Source organism: Coloeus monedula (genome assembly GCF_965178545.1).
Source record: "Coloeus monedula genome assembly, chromosome: 4".
NCBI lineage: Eukaryota > Metazoa > Chordata > Aves > Passeriformes > Corvidae > Coloeus > Coloeus monedula.
The window spans coordinates 46,622,312-46,639,609 of NC_138784.1; the positions used below are offsets into that span (position 1 = coordinate 46,622,312).

General features: G+C 36.9%; 1 protein-coding gene across 8 annotated transcripts in view; it reads right to left on the bottom strand.

The window, feature by feature from the left end:
* Window positions 1-17,298, bottom strand: part of TMEM117 (transmembrane protein 117) — a 203,175-nt gene that overhangs the window by 2,376 nt on the left and 183,501 nt on the right. For 5 of the 8 annotated variants that reach the window (XM_082279632.1, XM_082279631.1, XM_082279633.1 and 2 more), the window contains 2 exons: window positions 16,773-16,902; window positions 6,562-8,301 (listed from right to left, as the gene is read on the bottom strand). In XM_082279632.1, coding sequence (XP_082135758.1) covers window positions 7,664-8,301; window positions 16,773-16,902 — 768 coding nt within the window. In that variant the 3' untranslated portion in view covers window positions 6,562-7,663. Of the gene's footprint in view, window positions 1-2,982; window positions 3,057-6,561; window positions 8,302-16,772; window positions 16,903-17,298 lie in introns of those variants that run through there. The other 3 variants (XM_082279636.1, XM_082279637.1, XR_014226323.1) reach the window with 3 other exon arrangements.

Consider the following 17,298-nt stretch of genomic DNA (forward strand, 5'->3'; position numbering starts at 1 on the left):
TTTCCCCTCATCTTGTCCCTAAAACCAGTATTTATTACTCTGATACCGGCAGACTTTCACATCTCACATGAGACTGTGTATCAGGATTCTAGGTGCAGAATCCCATTACAAACAGATTGTTATTTTACGGGTTTCTCTGTTTCATCATTCAAGCAAAAATTAATGCATTCATGGTGTACATGACAGGAACAGATTAGCAGAATACTTTCTGCTGCTTGTCTTTTCAACTACCAGCATTGCTTCTCAGTGACACTTGATAGAGTTGAAGGAAAAAAACAATCCAGGATAAATTTTGAAGTTTCCATCACAAAAACACTGGCAGTCCTTGCTATTACTATGAAAAGGAATTTAACTACTTCATTTTTGCAAATGTCTCCATTTGAGGGGATAAAAGAATGGCTTTGTAACTTCTTTGCATGTTACTTGCTGTTACTTGAAGCACTGTTGAAGTCTGTTTTCCAGATCACAGTATGTGAAACCAGACTCGTTTCTTCTGGAGGAAATCCCAAAAGGCAGTTGAGGAAGGAGTGAGGTATTTCCACTTCCAGTGGTGGTTACCCTGAGGCAGTTTCATGGCATGACACAATGGGGATCTGATGCTAGCAAAACTGCTTTCTGATTTCAAAACTTTAATTTCTCCATCTGAAATTTATGCAAGGGTGAAATATCCCTAATCCTGTTCCTGGGCTGTTCCATGCCATGTCCATGTGTATGTGAACCATATGTAGCAAAGAAAACATTTGACAGCAACAAACTAAAAAGACTAATGTCCTAATAAAATAGGCAAGCAGGGGTATACCTGACATGTATGACATGGAGCAAATGATTTCATGTCTTAGCCTTTTAATTTTCCTCTCTACTTTTGCATTTCTTTTGCATTGCAAAGTCTTCAAGCAGTTCTTTTCCAATCTCTGTAGTTATATTTGTCTGAGAGACTTACATGTAACAGTGGTGTCATTACAAGTGCAATACAGTGAGTGGGTAGTTTTAGTAATATACATTTTTCTCGTGACCACAGAAAATGGGGCAGAGAGATCTCTAGGAAATGTCTTGTAAACTGCTTGGTTCACTTCTCCAAAAAGTTGGTGGATATTTCTGTGATGTAAAGTTGGAGTCTTTAAAACACCAGGAGGGACATTTGAGCTATCTGTATTTATTCCTCCGTGTGCACTTTGAAAAGCACTAAAATCTATCCAAATGAAGCAGACACCTTTGAAGTCTAGCCTGACCAGTGTCTTTGTGACACTCCTCAGAGAAACAGGGCTACACGGTTTAGGAGCAGTGCCCTAAGAGAACTATATGGCTCACGTGGATCTGAGCTTCTATCTTTGAATGGTCCTACATGACTTTCAAGGAGCTGTTGGCACAGACTGGTTGCTAACTAAGGACCTGTCACTGTTCTCTCTTAGGTTAGAGAGGTATCACCTGGGCTTGAAATCTGAAAAAAACCCACTCATTTTTTTAAGTGCAACAACACACATTTCCATGGAGGTTTCATTAAATACTACACACTAAGCCTACCTGTAGCTGACAGGTTCAACAAATAATTATAGTGGCCCTTGTAGGCAGGCTTGCTATTAAAACAGAGCAGGAGGTTACTGCCAACTTCTGCTGCATCTGCTTTAACAGTTTTCTATATAAATAACAAACTCTTATACCTTGGAATCTTTTTTTATTTTTTTTTTTTAATTTGAATGAATGATGTCTGAAGTCTCTCCAGGACCCCACAGAAAGAGTTTGATTGCTGACCCCTTTGGGATTATTTTTGAGGAGTAGCTTTGCTGTGGATCAGCAGGTCAAAAGTGACAGAAGGGGTGAAAAGGCACTAAAGAGGTGTCACAGATGAAGCAAAAATGGCTATATTATCTACTCATAATTTAACTTTAACCTTGCAAAGATTTTGGAAGACATTCTGGTTTTTTTATAGCTTCATGAAGCAAAAATAGAAATTTCTCCAGTAACCATGGAAATATGGAAACAATGATTACTGGAAATTATCTCTACTTGTGGGATCAGGTTTGTGCAGTCATGGGATGACACTAAAGTTAAGCCAAATGTGCATCCTGAGCAATGCTGCCACAGACAACAGGGAATGAACCTCGCAAAAGTCCTCAAACATCTGGAGCAGCTGGAGCCACTGTAGTTCTGGAATATATTAACTCTAGCTGCTGTTGGCTCAAGCTATCCCTGCTTTCAACAAATGATTCTGTGAACACTTAAATACTGAAACTCTAACCATGTCTGAGTATGTGTTCTGTTGACCAAAAGACCACCAGCACATCAACTGCCCTTACATGCCCTCAAAGCTCTCAAAGGAAAGGTCAGCAAGACATGCAGTGTCTCAGAGCAGTCACCATCGACATTTATCCCTATTGAAAGGGAGGGAGAGTTATACAGATGGTACCGAATCAATAACAGCAATTATGGGCCTTTGGAGGGTAACTTGTGGTTTAGGTCACTAACAATAAAAGTTTATTGGAAATAAAAACAGAAACATGAAATGGACTTTTGGGGGGAAAAACAAAGAGAAAAAGGAACAGAAGAAGGAATTAGATATGAAGATAAGTGTTCCAGATGTCACAAGCAGCATGAGAACTGGGTCTATAATCTGCAGGAATCAGATAAGCTGCTCTACTGCACACCCCAATTGCTACATATTAAAGGAAAAACATGAGATTACAAGTATCTCTGTGACTGTGCTGCTGATAAAAGACACACTTTTGAAAGGATTTGATTTTGCTACTTCACTCCTCTTTGCAAAGCAGCTGGATTCATGCTTTTCCTCTCTCCAAAAAGAAATTTGCTGTGGAGAGTACCAGCCTCATGGAGCTTCTCCCTTCTAATTTCTTCCCTACTCCCTTTTCAGAAAACTACTCCCTTCCCCCAAACAGTGAAAAACTGTTGACATCCCCCATGCAGAGGAATTGTTAGGATGGAATTACGATGGTGTTAAAAACCTAGTTACCCAGAAGAGCTACTCACCCAGAAGTCATCTGGAGGCTGGGAAAAGTTTGTGAGTATTTGGGAACAGGGACTTGCTGCTTCTGTTTGAATATCTGAGGGGAATGGAAAAGATTTCTAGTGATTTCCTGTCTGTACATTTGTCCCTTTGTGTTCCTATGAAACAGGACTTCTATTTATATTGATTTGCTTCTGAAATGGTCCCGTAAGTGACATTCACCTCAAGGCTGTAAAATGGACAGACCAGACTCCCCCCTTTTGCCTATCCTTTGTTGTCCTTCTTGGAGTTGTATATTAGGCATTGCAATAACATGCCACAGCACACTCAGGGAGCCCGGGCTCCCCATAGGACACAGGGAAAGGAACAACTCCTTTGTCATTTGCAAGTTAGAATGGATGGACAGGACAGAGACTGTATGTCAGAAGAGCTGGTCTGTCTGGTGCTGGCAGCGGCACCTCTGTTGATAAAGGGACTGCAACTGTTTGTTAACAAATGCAGTGTGAATCTTTGCATGTCACTATCCATAATCCCAAGCACAGGGCCATGCAAACATCTGACAAAAGTGTGCTTTCTCCATCCTGTGCCAGGAAGCACGAAGTGAATCACCTTCATATTCTTACTCACAGTGTGGTCTAAATTTTATGGTTCTTGCAATCTGCTCAAAGTTCAAGCTGGTTATTTTAAATGCAACCTAAAAAGTTGAAACCCTCTGCTTGCAGGACGTAACTACTTCACATTTATAGTCTGAGATAAAAAGTTCTCTCCCACTGAGGCCCTTCTAGAAGGTTGTTAAAATTAGGGCCAGTATATTAAAAATCTGTTATATCTTTTACTAGTGAGTCATAGCCTGTTCACTTGTGGGAAAATGAGCTTGCCAGTCTACTAAGGAACTGAATTGCTGCCTTCCCAGTCTTTGTGAGGTGTCTGCTCTTTGTTTCCAGGTGGTTGTCATGATGGATGCTATTCAATGCAGAAAAAGCAATAATTTAACACATACTGTAATACAGTCCAGTAGCCCAAAGTATGATAATACTAGCTGGAAAAGAAAGAAATCTTTTAAAACAGAAAAAAAAATTAGTTTCTGCGTAAATTAGACAAAGAAATAATCTGGGGAAGCAGATAGTGCAATTAAATGCTCTTCCTTTGGTCTTGTATTTTCTCCGCAAAATAAGTAGAGGCAGAGGAGATGAAACAACCTGGAATAAGTAACTGATGGAGCAATGTAGCATAAAAAGGACAGTAGTAAATTGCCTTGAGAAACTCAGCAGTTTTCCCCAAAAAATCAAGTAATCCCTAGGCTCCTAACATATATATACACATAATACATTTTATACATGTGGTTTTTGAAGATATCCATACACTTCCATGAGCATGAATATTTTATTTAAGGTACTTTCTACAAAAATTCTTACCTTCTATTTGCTTCATGTCATTTCCATCTCAGTAAAGATAATTGTTGAGACTGCTAAGGCAATTTATGGGCACCTGTGGGGTCATAAATCTTATGTGCTTATCCTAGAGATGTGTCTTCTATATATACACTATATTAGGTGGTTTCTATCATCCATCACTGTGCAATGTATCTATGGTAAAAAAAAAGAGGTATTGTACCAAATCTGATCTTTGACAAAGCAGAAACAGGCCAGCCCTGTAGTGATGGCAGCTGCTAGAGGATTCATTATAGAGGGCAGAAATGAGATGTGTAGTTTGTGAAAAAACTGACACTTCCTCATTTCTCCTCTCCTGTGGATTTTTCAACTTCCTCAGGAAAAGAAATAAAAGCCTAAAAATTTTGTCCAGTATTTGGGCTTTCAGGAAAAGGTCAGATTTCCATATTAAGGTCCCAGTTGTGGGTACTAGACTAGAAAGCCGTTCAGACTGTTTTTTAGCGAAGCATTTCAGAATATTCAAAGTGAACAACAGTTGACAACACTGAATGTGCTTGGAGAGGAATATTTCCATTTTGGGAAGAAGACTGTGAATGACTCTGCATTAGCAGCACAGCTCAGGAATGCAGTTGTGGTCTCCTCTAACTCAGATCATGTGGTCTCTGCATGTACCCTGGCCACTATTGTTCAATCGCTCTATTAGGACCAAACAAGAGCTAAACAGATGTAAAACCCTGAAATACACAACCTGTGGGCACTGGGTCCTCAGCACCAACTGTTTCACTCCACAAACCTCTTCCTGCTGGGTTGCACTACTCAGTAATGCAGAGTTAGGCACTGAATCTTTAGGGTGTTCAGCTCCCAAGTCTCTGCCTCTTTCAGAAGGTGCTTAGGGCAAGCCTGGCAACCTAACTCAGGCTTCTCAAACTTAACACTGGGAATGGAGAATGGAAATACTCCTCTCTTCTTCCATCTATGTCTGTGATTACAAATGAGACTCCTATATGACTGAGAAGTCCTTTCTCCATTAATTAACTAGATGAGTTGACCATGGTGAGTGGTTACACTGAATCTTTAAGCTTCTTATGAATTCATGATATAAGCAGTCTCTATGCTTGACCATTAATGTAAATACTCATGCAAAATCTAGGATCACTTGATGCTTTTCTCTCTTTCATGGCGGCTTATAATGACCTTAAAAGCATTAACTCAATATGAGGTCAAGGAATTATTTTAGCTGTGAAATCAGTTGCTTAATAACAGTTTCAGAGTCAAGTAATCATGCAGGCTGTAAGGCTCAAGTAATTCTTTCATTTTTCTGCCTACATATTAATGTATTTAACTACTAGTCTGCACAAATAGAGAAATGCGTTAACGAGAGATTTTCAGTACTTGGTTTTACAGTGTTCAAAACATACAGAGAAGCATGTATTTGCAAAATTAAACAGCTATTTCTGTAACTACTTAAGAAATTAAATGCTGTTTGAATATCAAACATCAGTATATCACCTCTTATATAGTACAAGCAGGATCTCACACTGTTTTATCATTACTTATTAATGGCTTGTCTTTGATTATATAGTAAGTCAATTAAACAGATTTATAGGCTGCAGTAGGCAAAAGTGAGTAGATTTGGGTTTAGTCATAATTTTTAATGGATAAAAAATTAGTATGATTATAAAGTGAATTTTTTCCTGATAAAATATTAAATATTTCATAAACAAACTATTTGATTTTGACATCACTGTGATGCTGTCTGTCTTTTTTAGTGTCAGAAATATTTGTGAATTTCAATTGGGCAATGCATGGGTAAAATGTTTTAAAAATTGCAAAACTAACAGAATGTGTTCCTGCCTCATAATAAACAATTGTTGAATGATGGTTATTAAAATTGGCTCTCAAGCGACAGTTAATAAATGCATGGTTCTATTATGCATGCTAAATTCAGTATTCTGAAAACTTAAAAGCAGATAGATCAAAACCAACAGAGATAAAAAAGTCACAAAGACAAAATACAACACCACCAGAAAGTGACAGGGAAATAATTCAGTCTTAAAAGTGACTTATTATTTGGTAACTTGTAACAACAATTTTATAGAACTAAATTAGAGGCAAATCAGTCCTTCTGATGTTTTAGATATGCAGTTTCTCTAGTGCACATAGTTTGATCATACAACAGAGAAATTCACATTACGAAGTCCCCTTCAAAAAAGCAAAACCCCAGTTTCTCCCTATTTCTGATTCCAGGTTATGAATACTCATGGATAACAAATGAAGGAAAATAAAAGGAAAAAAAAAAGAGCAATAAAATTCAACTATTAATTTATTTTAATTAAAAGCCTTAAACATTTCTTCAGTATTTTGGGAAATTAGACTACATGCAGTGTGTTCTTATGTACGTTTCACATATACCCAGACCATATCTGCACTCGATTGCAAAAATACTGGATTTAATGGGCTTTGTGTCCTTTACTGTAATCACTCCATTGGCTCTTTGATGTTGCATAGGGTTGGTGTGATGATGGAGAGAGTTGCTTCAACCATGTATTTTCACCTCTGTTTCTAAAAGGTGAAGGGCAAAACTTTTAATCAAGGAGCAGTTTATCTTTAATTAAGAAAAACATAATTAGGCATTATCACATAATTGCTATTACTGATGGAGAAACTCATATTTTCACAACTAGTGACCCATGCTGGATTATGCCTCTGCTGTTTACTGCATAATAAATCTGTATTTGTGTTTGGCAGCTAGCCAGAAAAATTAAAAGGTAATCAACATGCTTCTCTGCAGTCTGGTCTTCAAAATCTCTGACTTCACAGATGAGTGAATAACAAAGTCAAGTTGTGATGCCCTAACAGAAAGCCTTCTTTAGGAATAACTATATTTACCTCCTCTGTCAAGACATCAAGTGATACTTGAAACAACCATATACAAAAAACTTTGCAAAACAGATGAGAAAAACTGTGCTATACATCTAGTGTTGAGTTAAAAAACAGTTTAATGTCTCAAGGCACCACCACGGCAGAATTTTATACCTGCAAGTAATAATCTAATACACTATTATACAGTTAAGGTAATGTATTAATAAATAGCTTGTGCAATTTTTGGGAAGCAATCTATAAAGGAATGTTAGATATACAATAGGCACGTACTATAATACAAATAAAAAACAAAATTCCTAGAAAAAGCATGCTGAGCACCTCTTGGTATAGGTTGAGTTTCTTATTCTAAACACTATGTAAATCTTAACTTACAAAAGGTAAAACTGAAATCTTAGAGTAACTGCTTATTTAAACTGATTTTCCTGTGCCTCTATGTCACAGGATTACTCTTAGGGACAGAGGGCTCTGGTACTGGCTGTAAAGGACTGTCTTGTTCATTCAGTTGTGCATTCAAGTTTTCAGAAGTTAGGAGAGAAGAATTAAAAACTATTTCACTTAAGTCTGATTTTATGGATACCAGATGGGGTTCTTGAAAATTCAATGGTTCTTCTAACACCTGTGTATTTTCTCGTGTCATTCCCATATCTGATGGTGACTTTCGTTTCATTCTTGTGTATGATTTGTCTAAATTCTCCATGCCTTGGTCAGTTTTCTGAAATCGTCCAAAGAACCAGATGAAAAAACCAAACAAAGCAAAAGCCAGCAAACTTGGAATAAAAGCCAGGCATTTCACATCAAGGCTAGAGCCAGTGAATCTGCTGTGCAGGAACATGTCCCCTTCCGCATAGGTCCTGTTTGTCAATGGGTTAGTGTTATTGGATCTCCACTCCCAAGATAACTTAGTTCTATTAAGGTCTTTCAAGCTCTCTGAGTCCTTCACTGTGTAGATCTTCTGTCCAGGGCCGATATACTGACCATATTCATGAGGTTTGTAAAATATTTGGTTCTTCCACATATTCAGATCCAAGATTAAAACAAGGAAGATAATTCCATAGTTAAACCATTTCCCTGTTTGGAAAAATAAAGTTCTGTCATCTGATACATCCATTTTAGAAGCAGTACAAATGCCATCATACTTAAAAGATACTCAGAGAAAAAAAGTTCTTTTTTATTAACCTGTAAAGCAAAGTTGTAAATAAATTTCCACCACAGTCAGATTTATGCTGAATATCCCTTAGTATTTCACAGTTAGGTCTGAACACAAAATAATTTTGTAACACAAACACAGCAGTATATCTATTCAATTGACATTACAGTTTGTAAGTGACCTGTTGATTAGATCACTAGGTGTGATCACTAGATGTGTTCTAGATCAATAAACCTAAAAAGCATTGATTCTAGGGCTTTAAAAATATTCATATGGAAACTTTCCATGAAAAGGCCATATTTGATAGAACCACATATTCCAGAAATTACTGAAGTGACTGAGGTTTTTGAGGTCGGTAATTATGTGAATTTTAAGAGTATATACTTATGTTGTTGGATATACCAACCATGGTGTGCAGGTATGTTCAGGTACAGGCAATCAGACAAACTGATTTAGAGATATCACACCCTTGAGAAATAGCAAGGGCTGGTTGTAGACTTCAGAGTCTAATCAGCTTAGCTTTTCTTATAATCTGTGTCTATGAATACACAAAACAAATTATACTATTTTCATAGTCAAAGCATGTCTCACATTCTAGTTGGACATATGTTAAGATCTCACCTCTGCAGTGATGACTGCCACCAGCCAAGAACCTGGAAAATCTACATGTCAGCATTAAGTGAAAATACATACATGGAGGAATGTTCCTGGTGGTGATGAATGATCTTGGACTCTGCTAGAATCATATTTAAGTATGCTTCAAGTGAAAAAGAAAATGTATCAGAGGATCTATCAAATTACTTAGGCTAGTGACTTGCAAAGAATTAACGGATTCCAGTTCCTGAAAGTATGTGTGCTCAAATTGTATAACCAGAATTCTTCAGGAGGGTAAGGAGACTAATTTCTTGTATTCAGCAATTATGTTTAATCGTTCTTTTCAGTTTAGATTAAAGAGATTGAAAATGAACAAGAACATTCATTTTCCTGTGTTATTGTCACTGTCCAGAAACAAAACTGAACTGAAAAGACCTTGACAACCATCCTGTAATTCCTGAATAGCTCCCCTATCAAAGTCAAGTTGGATGGGACTTTGAGCAAAATAGTGTAGTGGAAGGTATTCCCTGCTTATGTCAGAAGGGCTGGAACCGAATGATCCTTAGGGTCCCTTCCAAGTCAAAATCGTTCTGTGATTTCTCCCTGGGATTTTGTCAATATGATAAATGACATGTAAAGAAAAGTATCTTTTCAGAATATCATCACCACATTTTATAATATTTAAGTTTCTTAAATCAACACCAAGAGACTGAAAGTGATGCTAAAGTATGAAATAATATAACAACCAATACAATGTAACTTGATGTTTCCTGTGGATGTTTGCCATGTATTTCATGTTTCTAGTTTCCCCATCATGTCTATCTTTCAACAGAAAGACATAGGATTCACTGATCAATAGCTGCTGTCAAGTAGAATATAATGGCTTACTTCTTGCTTTTTCCTCAGTTGGGCACTAACTTAGATGATTCTTCTTTACCTTACCACCTTTTCTTAGGACACAATGATAATATTGTTATTTTTCATATTCTCACTGTCTGAAAATGTTTTGAAAATGGTTGCGGGTTCAAAAGTTATTTGATGCTGAGTGTTTGACAGAGTGAAACGAGCCCACACACAGAAAAAAACCCCACATAATTCTCATTTCCTTAGGAAAAATAGGCTAAACACAAATTACAATAAAAATTAAAAAATGCTCCACCCCTTTTACATTAAGAATTTAAGTGCTTGCCTGATCTAAGAAAGATACACTGTTCCTGTTTCATAAAAACCAGGAACTTGAAACTCCCTCATTCAGCTTCTAGTCAAAATTAGGCAGGCAGAAACAAAGCTCTGAGCTCTGCTGCTGGGATTGTTGGGTCTGTGTGGGCTATACAAACCACTTAGGTCCATCACCCCATCTAACGAAGATGAACGGCAACCCGAATGTCTAAATGGCAGCCCGACTGAGAACAGCTGCTGTTCTATAGTGGATTTTCTCCAAACTACTTAAATTTCTCATTTCTAGACAAGTTTTCCATCCTTTGCATCACTGTCGTGCTTGATGAGCTCTATGACTTTTCCTTTGGAATACTGTTGTCACCAGAACCAAAGGCTGTGTATGAGTAACAGTCTCATTATAACTATATATGAGCACAATGACATCTTTCTGCTCCTACTCAGTAATCCCTGTAGCCAAGGGCTGCATTAATCTCCTTAGACACAAAATGACTGAGTTAGTGCTGTCCTGGGTACTTACAGAAAGTATTTACCTCTTTCAAGAATGCAGCGTCCTCTGCCATCTATCCCTCTCCAAGACATGTACTTCACTGCTGTACTAGCAGGCATGACAGCCAAATAAACCAAGCAAACAATCCTTCTAGATCCATGATGTTTTGGAGCAGAAAGGTGTCATTGTGTTCATTATGGTTATACAGAGACTTAATACATTGAACAAAGTCTCTCAATGTTGTCTCTCAATGTTAAACCAAAGTTTAACATTATAACTTTATATGTGTATAATCTATGTATATTAAATGATTATCTATTGCAACTTAATTTTAGCATAATCATTAGCAAACTTTAAGTCATATACAAACTTATATAGGAAATAAGCTAGGTAAATTAAAAGTCAATCATGACCTTTGATTTTGAGCATAAACAAATTCAAGTTTGTAGTTTTGCAAAGGATCATAATAAATATCCTATGAAGCTATAGATATTAGTTTTATTTAAAAATATTTCAAGCTTCATTCCAGGTGAAAAATGTCAAGGGAAAATGGAGCCCTACACTAGGAAGCCATTTAATTTGTCTCTTAGCCAATTTCTGTAGCATTAGTATCACTGCTGCTTTAGGGTTGGCTCTACTTCAGTGAAATTTGTGTGGCCAAGAATACTGGCATATACCTGACCCCACTTAGCCCTTCTTGGGTGGAAAATGATTTATTCAAAGACAAAACTTGAAATGGAAGGATGCAGTAAGATCAGCTCTCAAGACTGGAAGGCTAGTCAACCATTTCAGCAAACTGAAAAGGATTTTATCCAGTCTTCAACAAAGTTAACAATGAAGAAAGTCTTGTGGGAAAATAGGTTGTGTCGTTCAACCATGTTCTACCTAAAAAAAAGACCTGGTTAATAACTGGCTTTCACAGCACTGACATTCCTACATGCTACACATAATATTTGGAGAGTTTGGAATCTGATTTGGTGTATTTGGAAATGTGTTACAATACAGCAATTTGGTGCAACAAAGATCCTCTGAAAGAAAAACTGGAGGTATGCAGTTAGACAAGACTAACTAGACTAGTGTCCTTGCCAGGTTGTAACGCAAAATGTGAAATGTTTTTATAGGAATTGTAGACTACAACCAGTATTTGGGGATGAAAATTCATTCCTGTTTTCTGAGAAAGCATGTCTGTTGAAGAGGATTGTATCCTCCTGGCTAGAGCACTCACCAGAAGGGAAACATTGACTCTAGAATAATCTCCACTTGTGGCAGTTTGGACCTGCATGATAGGACCATGCTCTGAACCCCAGCCTTTACAAAGCTCTGCTTAGAAACAGTCTCCCCTCCCTGCTGAAGCTGAACAGCTGTACACTGCACATGAATGTCAGGGGCCTTCTCATGCTGAAAGAAGTACAGATTTTTTATTTTCCCCTTTTCCAGAAATTGAACAAGACTGTTTCACCATCAAAAAAGATTTTTGGGCAATCCCACACACAACAGTTAGAATATATCCCAATACTCCAAACCAGCTGCTGATTCTGGAGCAGTTTTATTTTTGTATGTATTTTATTTTTGTATAGTCTGGAACAGACTATTCATTTCCCAAGAAAAGGATCTCACGCAGAAGCCAGTCCTCAGCATCCCTCCTGAAGTCAAGAGGTAATGTGAAAATTCCATTTAATAAGGCTAGACGCAAGCAGCCTCATGCTGTGCAACCACAGCCAGAGGCTAGTGGGGGAAATGTTGACTTTAGACTCCTATCTCAACTGTAATTTCTGTCTAAAACCATTCAGACACTGCTGTAAAACATTTGATATGTTCTTCCTATCCTCTGTCACATTAGTGTTATTAGCTAGATACACGCATGCAGACAGACCACTCGCAGCTGATCTAAGACGTTAATCCTCTGAGGTTTTTTTCACGTCTGTGTGTACGGCCAGCTTTGTTTTTACCTCTAACCTTTCTATTTTTGCCTACGGACTCCCTCAGGCTGCTCTGTGTAGGCAATGCTTGGGCTGAATCTAGACACACTGCTGGTTTAACTCCATGAGCCAGCCATGCTGGGAACACCCCAGCTATGAAGGTGATGATTTCCCCTTTGGGGGGAAGGGCACTTGGGCTAGATCAGCCCTCAGAAACATGTTATAAACAGCCAGAGAAATTTCCCATTTCTTTTCATAACTAAACCTTAACATTTTCTGTTTGAACATTATCTGAATTTTTGAGAGCAGATGCCCTTGGATTTCCAGTGCTGCTATTAAAGGGTACGAGGCAGGCCCCCACAGTGCCTTTTAACCATGAAAGAATCTGAAGTAACAAAATTTACTTTTAAGTTTTACAAATTTCCCTGGGTATTATAGAAACTAGGATAGACTATGTATTTTCATAAACATCAGCCTAAAAGGGAAAACACATACTTTGCAATGAACCATCTGTCAAGGGAAATCTAGATGAGCTAAGCAGATGCATGAATTGAAGTTATTTTTGATGTTCATAAAAAAAAGTGGCTATCAAAACAGGATGAAAATATTTAATACTCAGTAGATGCTTGCAAGGAGTTCCTAGATGCAATGAAATGTGAGTAAAATGAGGTACTCAGTTACCAGTAAAAATAAGATAAGCTTTTCATAGTAAATTTAAAATTACACTGAATCATATCAGCTAGAGTCAGATGTTAATTCAATATTACCTCCAACTTACAACATTCAGAAATCACAAGTCAGGCCTAAGAAAGCATGTTATGAGTCTAAAGTAGTATGGGTTAAAATAGTATAGTTAGTAGTATTGTATTTATCTGCCTTTTTGGACATTGAATTATGCAGAAGCAAACTTCAATTTTTTTTCTCTGCAATCATGATCTTTATATCATGAAATCTGAAATTCGCATTTAGTCACTGAATTCAGGAGATAAGTGTTTAAGACAAAACAGTAAAAAAAGAAAAAAGAAAAGGAAAAAGAAAAAAACAAAAGAAAAAGAAAAAGAAAAAGAAAAAGAAAAAGAAAAAGAAAAAGAAAAAGAAAAAGAAAAAGAAAAAGAAAAAGAAAAAGAAAAAGAAAAAGAAAAAGAAAAAGAAAAAGAAAAAGAAAGAAAGAAAAAGAAAAAAGAAAAAGAAAAAGAAAAAGAAAAAGAAAAAGAAAAAGAAAAAGAAAAAGAAAAAGAAAAAGAAAAAGAAAAAGAAAAAGAAAAAGAAAAAGAGAAAGAACGAGAAAGAGAAAGAAAAAGGAAAAAGAGCAACTGTCTTAAGACTTGTGATAAAATCAGGAGAGCTGGCAACACAGAGCATGCAACTAAAATTCTTCATCTGTACAGAACTTTCACAAAGCCATTAAGGACAGACCAACAGAATGGTGGCTTGAAGTCCTTTACTCCTCTGAGTGTCACTTTCCTTAGAGCTGCTTCTTTGTGGGACCATTACTTATTTGAAAAAACACTATTGGATAGGGCTGCTTTTATTTAGATCAATCAACAGTGACTAAGACTGTGTAAGAACTAATAAAGAATAAAATTTGACAGGAAAAAGATGGCAAATGTTATTTCAGCCATGCTTTCTTTCTCCTTGCTACTTGGGAGAATATGGTTTCCAGTTTCTAAAAATTAGAGCACAGGTCATAGATTTACAGCCTAGATTTAGCTATATAGCTAGTACTAAAATAAATGTTTTTCAGGCCTCAGTGATCTTTTCCTGTTTGTTTCTTAAAAGAAGTCCTATGGTTAAATTTAACTTCTTGATTCCATGTATTAAACAGGGCTTAAATAGAGTGAGCTCCCTGCCGTTGTCATTGTCCTACCCCCATGTCACCTGCTGCAGTTGCATTCATTCTCTACCCTCATTTTAGATTGGATTATATTCATCATTATATAGATCTATAAAATATATAATTTTATATAAATATATATATCACCAGCTTTTTCTTTTATTAGCACCTTGATTTGAGTAGAATATTCAAGTATCTGCACATCCAAACAGTAACTAGAGCTTGAAACTTATCCAAGATGATGCCTTAACCTAAGACAAGAACTGATGGCAAGAACAGATGGTTCAAGCAAAACCTACCCAAAGGGAGGTTCTTGTGCCATGTGTTATGGCTGTTTATTAGATCTCCTAAAGGGTGGTGTAGCACTGAGATAAGACAGGCACTCAGTAGACAGGATACGTGATGTGCAATCAAATGGATTGATTTGTCTAGCGAATCTAATAAGTGGATCTTGTTAATGCTGAGCAGGGAAAAATTTTCCTCAGCCTTCATTCATTATCTCATCCTCATTAAAAGAATGCCTTCTCACTAGAAAATCAGGAAGGATTCCAGTCCTCTCTGCAGAAGACTACAATGCATAAATATTGGTTTTATTTGGTTGTCTTGTTTTCAAACAGCAGCACTGCTAGCGGTTGCATTTCTGATCACTAATTTATGTTCTTTGCTCTTGTTCATTCTCTGATTATCCCTGATTATCATCAATGTCCCTGTCTCTATTACAATACAAAAATGTCTTTTGCTCTTCAATTCCTCTTCTATCACCCATTAATTATATGCCAAGTTTCTGTATCTGGTGACACAACCCAACCTGCCATGCCTCAGTCATTTTTTCTGCTCCTCTGTGCATCCATTCCACTACTTTTCCCTATACAATGGAATAACAGTACAGCATCTGGGAACTCTGTGGTACTGAGCCCCTCCAAATTCATTCCCTAGTCTTGAGAAAAAAGAAAAAAAACCTATTTTGCTATCCCTGAATTCCATACCTATAATTCACATAAAATATTTGATGCTTAAACATTTTTTTTCCTCTTCTCCTTCCTCTTTTTGCTCATTTGGGAGTGAAAAATGTGTTCATCATGTACACATCATATCTCCTTTCACCCTACAGCTTCTAGTCACTGACTAGGCCATCATTTGCTTTATCCTGTTCCATAAACCACTAATGGCTCGATGGTCTCCCTCCAATGTGTACCTGCTCTTCTTTCTCCTTGCTGGCTGGCTGATCTCTGTCAGCATTCCAGCAGGGCACCTACATCCGATCTTGAAAAACTTTCTATCCCTCCCTCTGTAATTCCTGCTGGCCCATTTGCCTTCTTTCAGTCAATAGCCAACAGGTAACTTCTGAACTAATTTTATCTTCTTTTCTGTTTTTTAATCTCATTTCTGCATTCTCTGCTGAAAATACCTTTTCTGAGGCCTCATTCAGTCTACCTCAACTCAGTGCTGGTGTAATTCTTTCCTTGACACATTTTCTTCCCTTGGCTTCTGCTGTTTGCTGAGCTTGTGACTCACCTGCTAGCTCTTGGCCTTATCTTTGTATCATCTCTGAACACTCCTTTTGTCCCTGGTCTGCAGGAGTTTCATATGGCTGTGTCCTTGGTTACCCTCATCTATCTTATTTCTGTGTGGCGTCATGTGCTGTGACTTTTTATATTAGCAGTTAAAGACCCCTGCCAATTCACACCTGCATTCTTCTGTTATCTATTATTATCCATCCATTCTCAATGTAGAGAGAGGAGCTATACTCCTTTTGTATAGCTTGAAGGTAAAACCAAAATATTTATCCCTATTTAACCTTTTTCTCTTTTTCATTCCCTACCGTTATTAAAATACTGACTCACAATATGCAAGGATCAGGTACTTTTTATCTGTATGTATCATCCATTTGAATAACTGCAATACTATTTTATTTGAGGTTATTTAACTGTCTGCTTCTCGTTAGATGACTGATGAAAGTATGGTTATGAGTGGCCTTTGCCAGATGAGAATGACCGAAGTTATGAAAAGATATTAGCATAAATCATGGCAAAAGCATCTGAAAGCATAAGAGATTTGAAGATGAAATAAGCTGCTAATTTCCCTGGGAGAGTAATTTTAGATGAAAGATGTCTGAAGCTACATTGTGTATTACTTATTGTCACAAGAAGTTGCTGAAATCCATGAAAAACAGCAGGCCTCTCTGATTTGTAAGATATGGGTTCCTCATTTCCTTGAGATGTTTATATATGGAGAATATGGATATGGACAGATAAAGAGATAAAAAAAAAGTCTGGGGCACACACACACAAAATACATGTTTAAGACTGTGGTAGCATACATTTATTACACAGAAGCAGTTCACTCTGTGACTGTGTCACAATCTGTAAGATTACATACCTGTTATATGTATGTGATATTCCTCTTTCAGTATCTTTTGGAAATAAGGTACTTTAAATTGCATGTGTGCTGAGGGCAAGCCTGGAAGATTCACTTCAACATCACCCATAAAATGTGGAAACTCCCAGTCCTGTTAAAAAAGAAAAATAAGAGCATAACATAAAAGTAAGCTTTCATGGTATATTTTTGCCTTTAAAATGGCTTAAATTAATAAAGGAGAAATATTCTATATTTAAACCTCTCATTATTGGATTTTCTTACTTTAAGTTTGACTGACCCACTTGAAATAGAATGCCTTATTTATATTAGATATTACAATATAATTTTTACCTCAGCTCCAGGTAATTATGTTTTTAAAAGTCCACTTCAGAATGACAATACTGAACCCACCTTATCAGCTGATAGTACAAAACAGTCTATGGATAAGAATATCTATTTAAAACCTGAAAATACTACGAATACCTATATAAAAACCTTGCTATGCTACTTACAATTTTAGTAACTTGTAATTTGGCAAACATTTTAC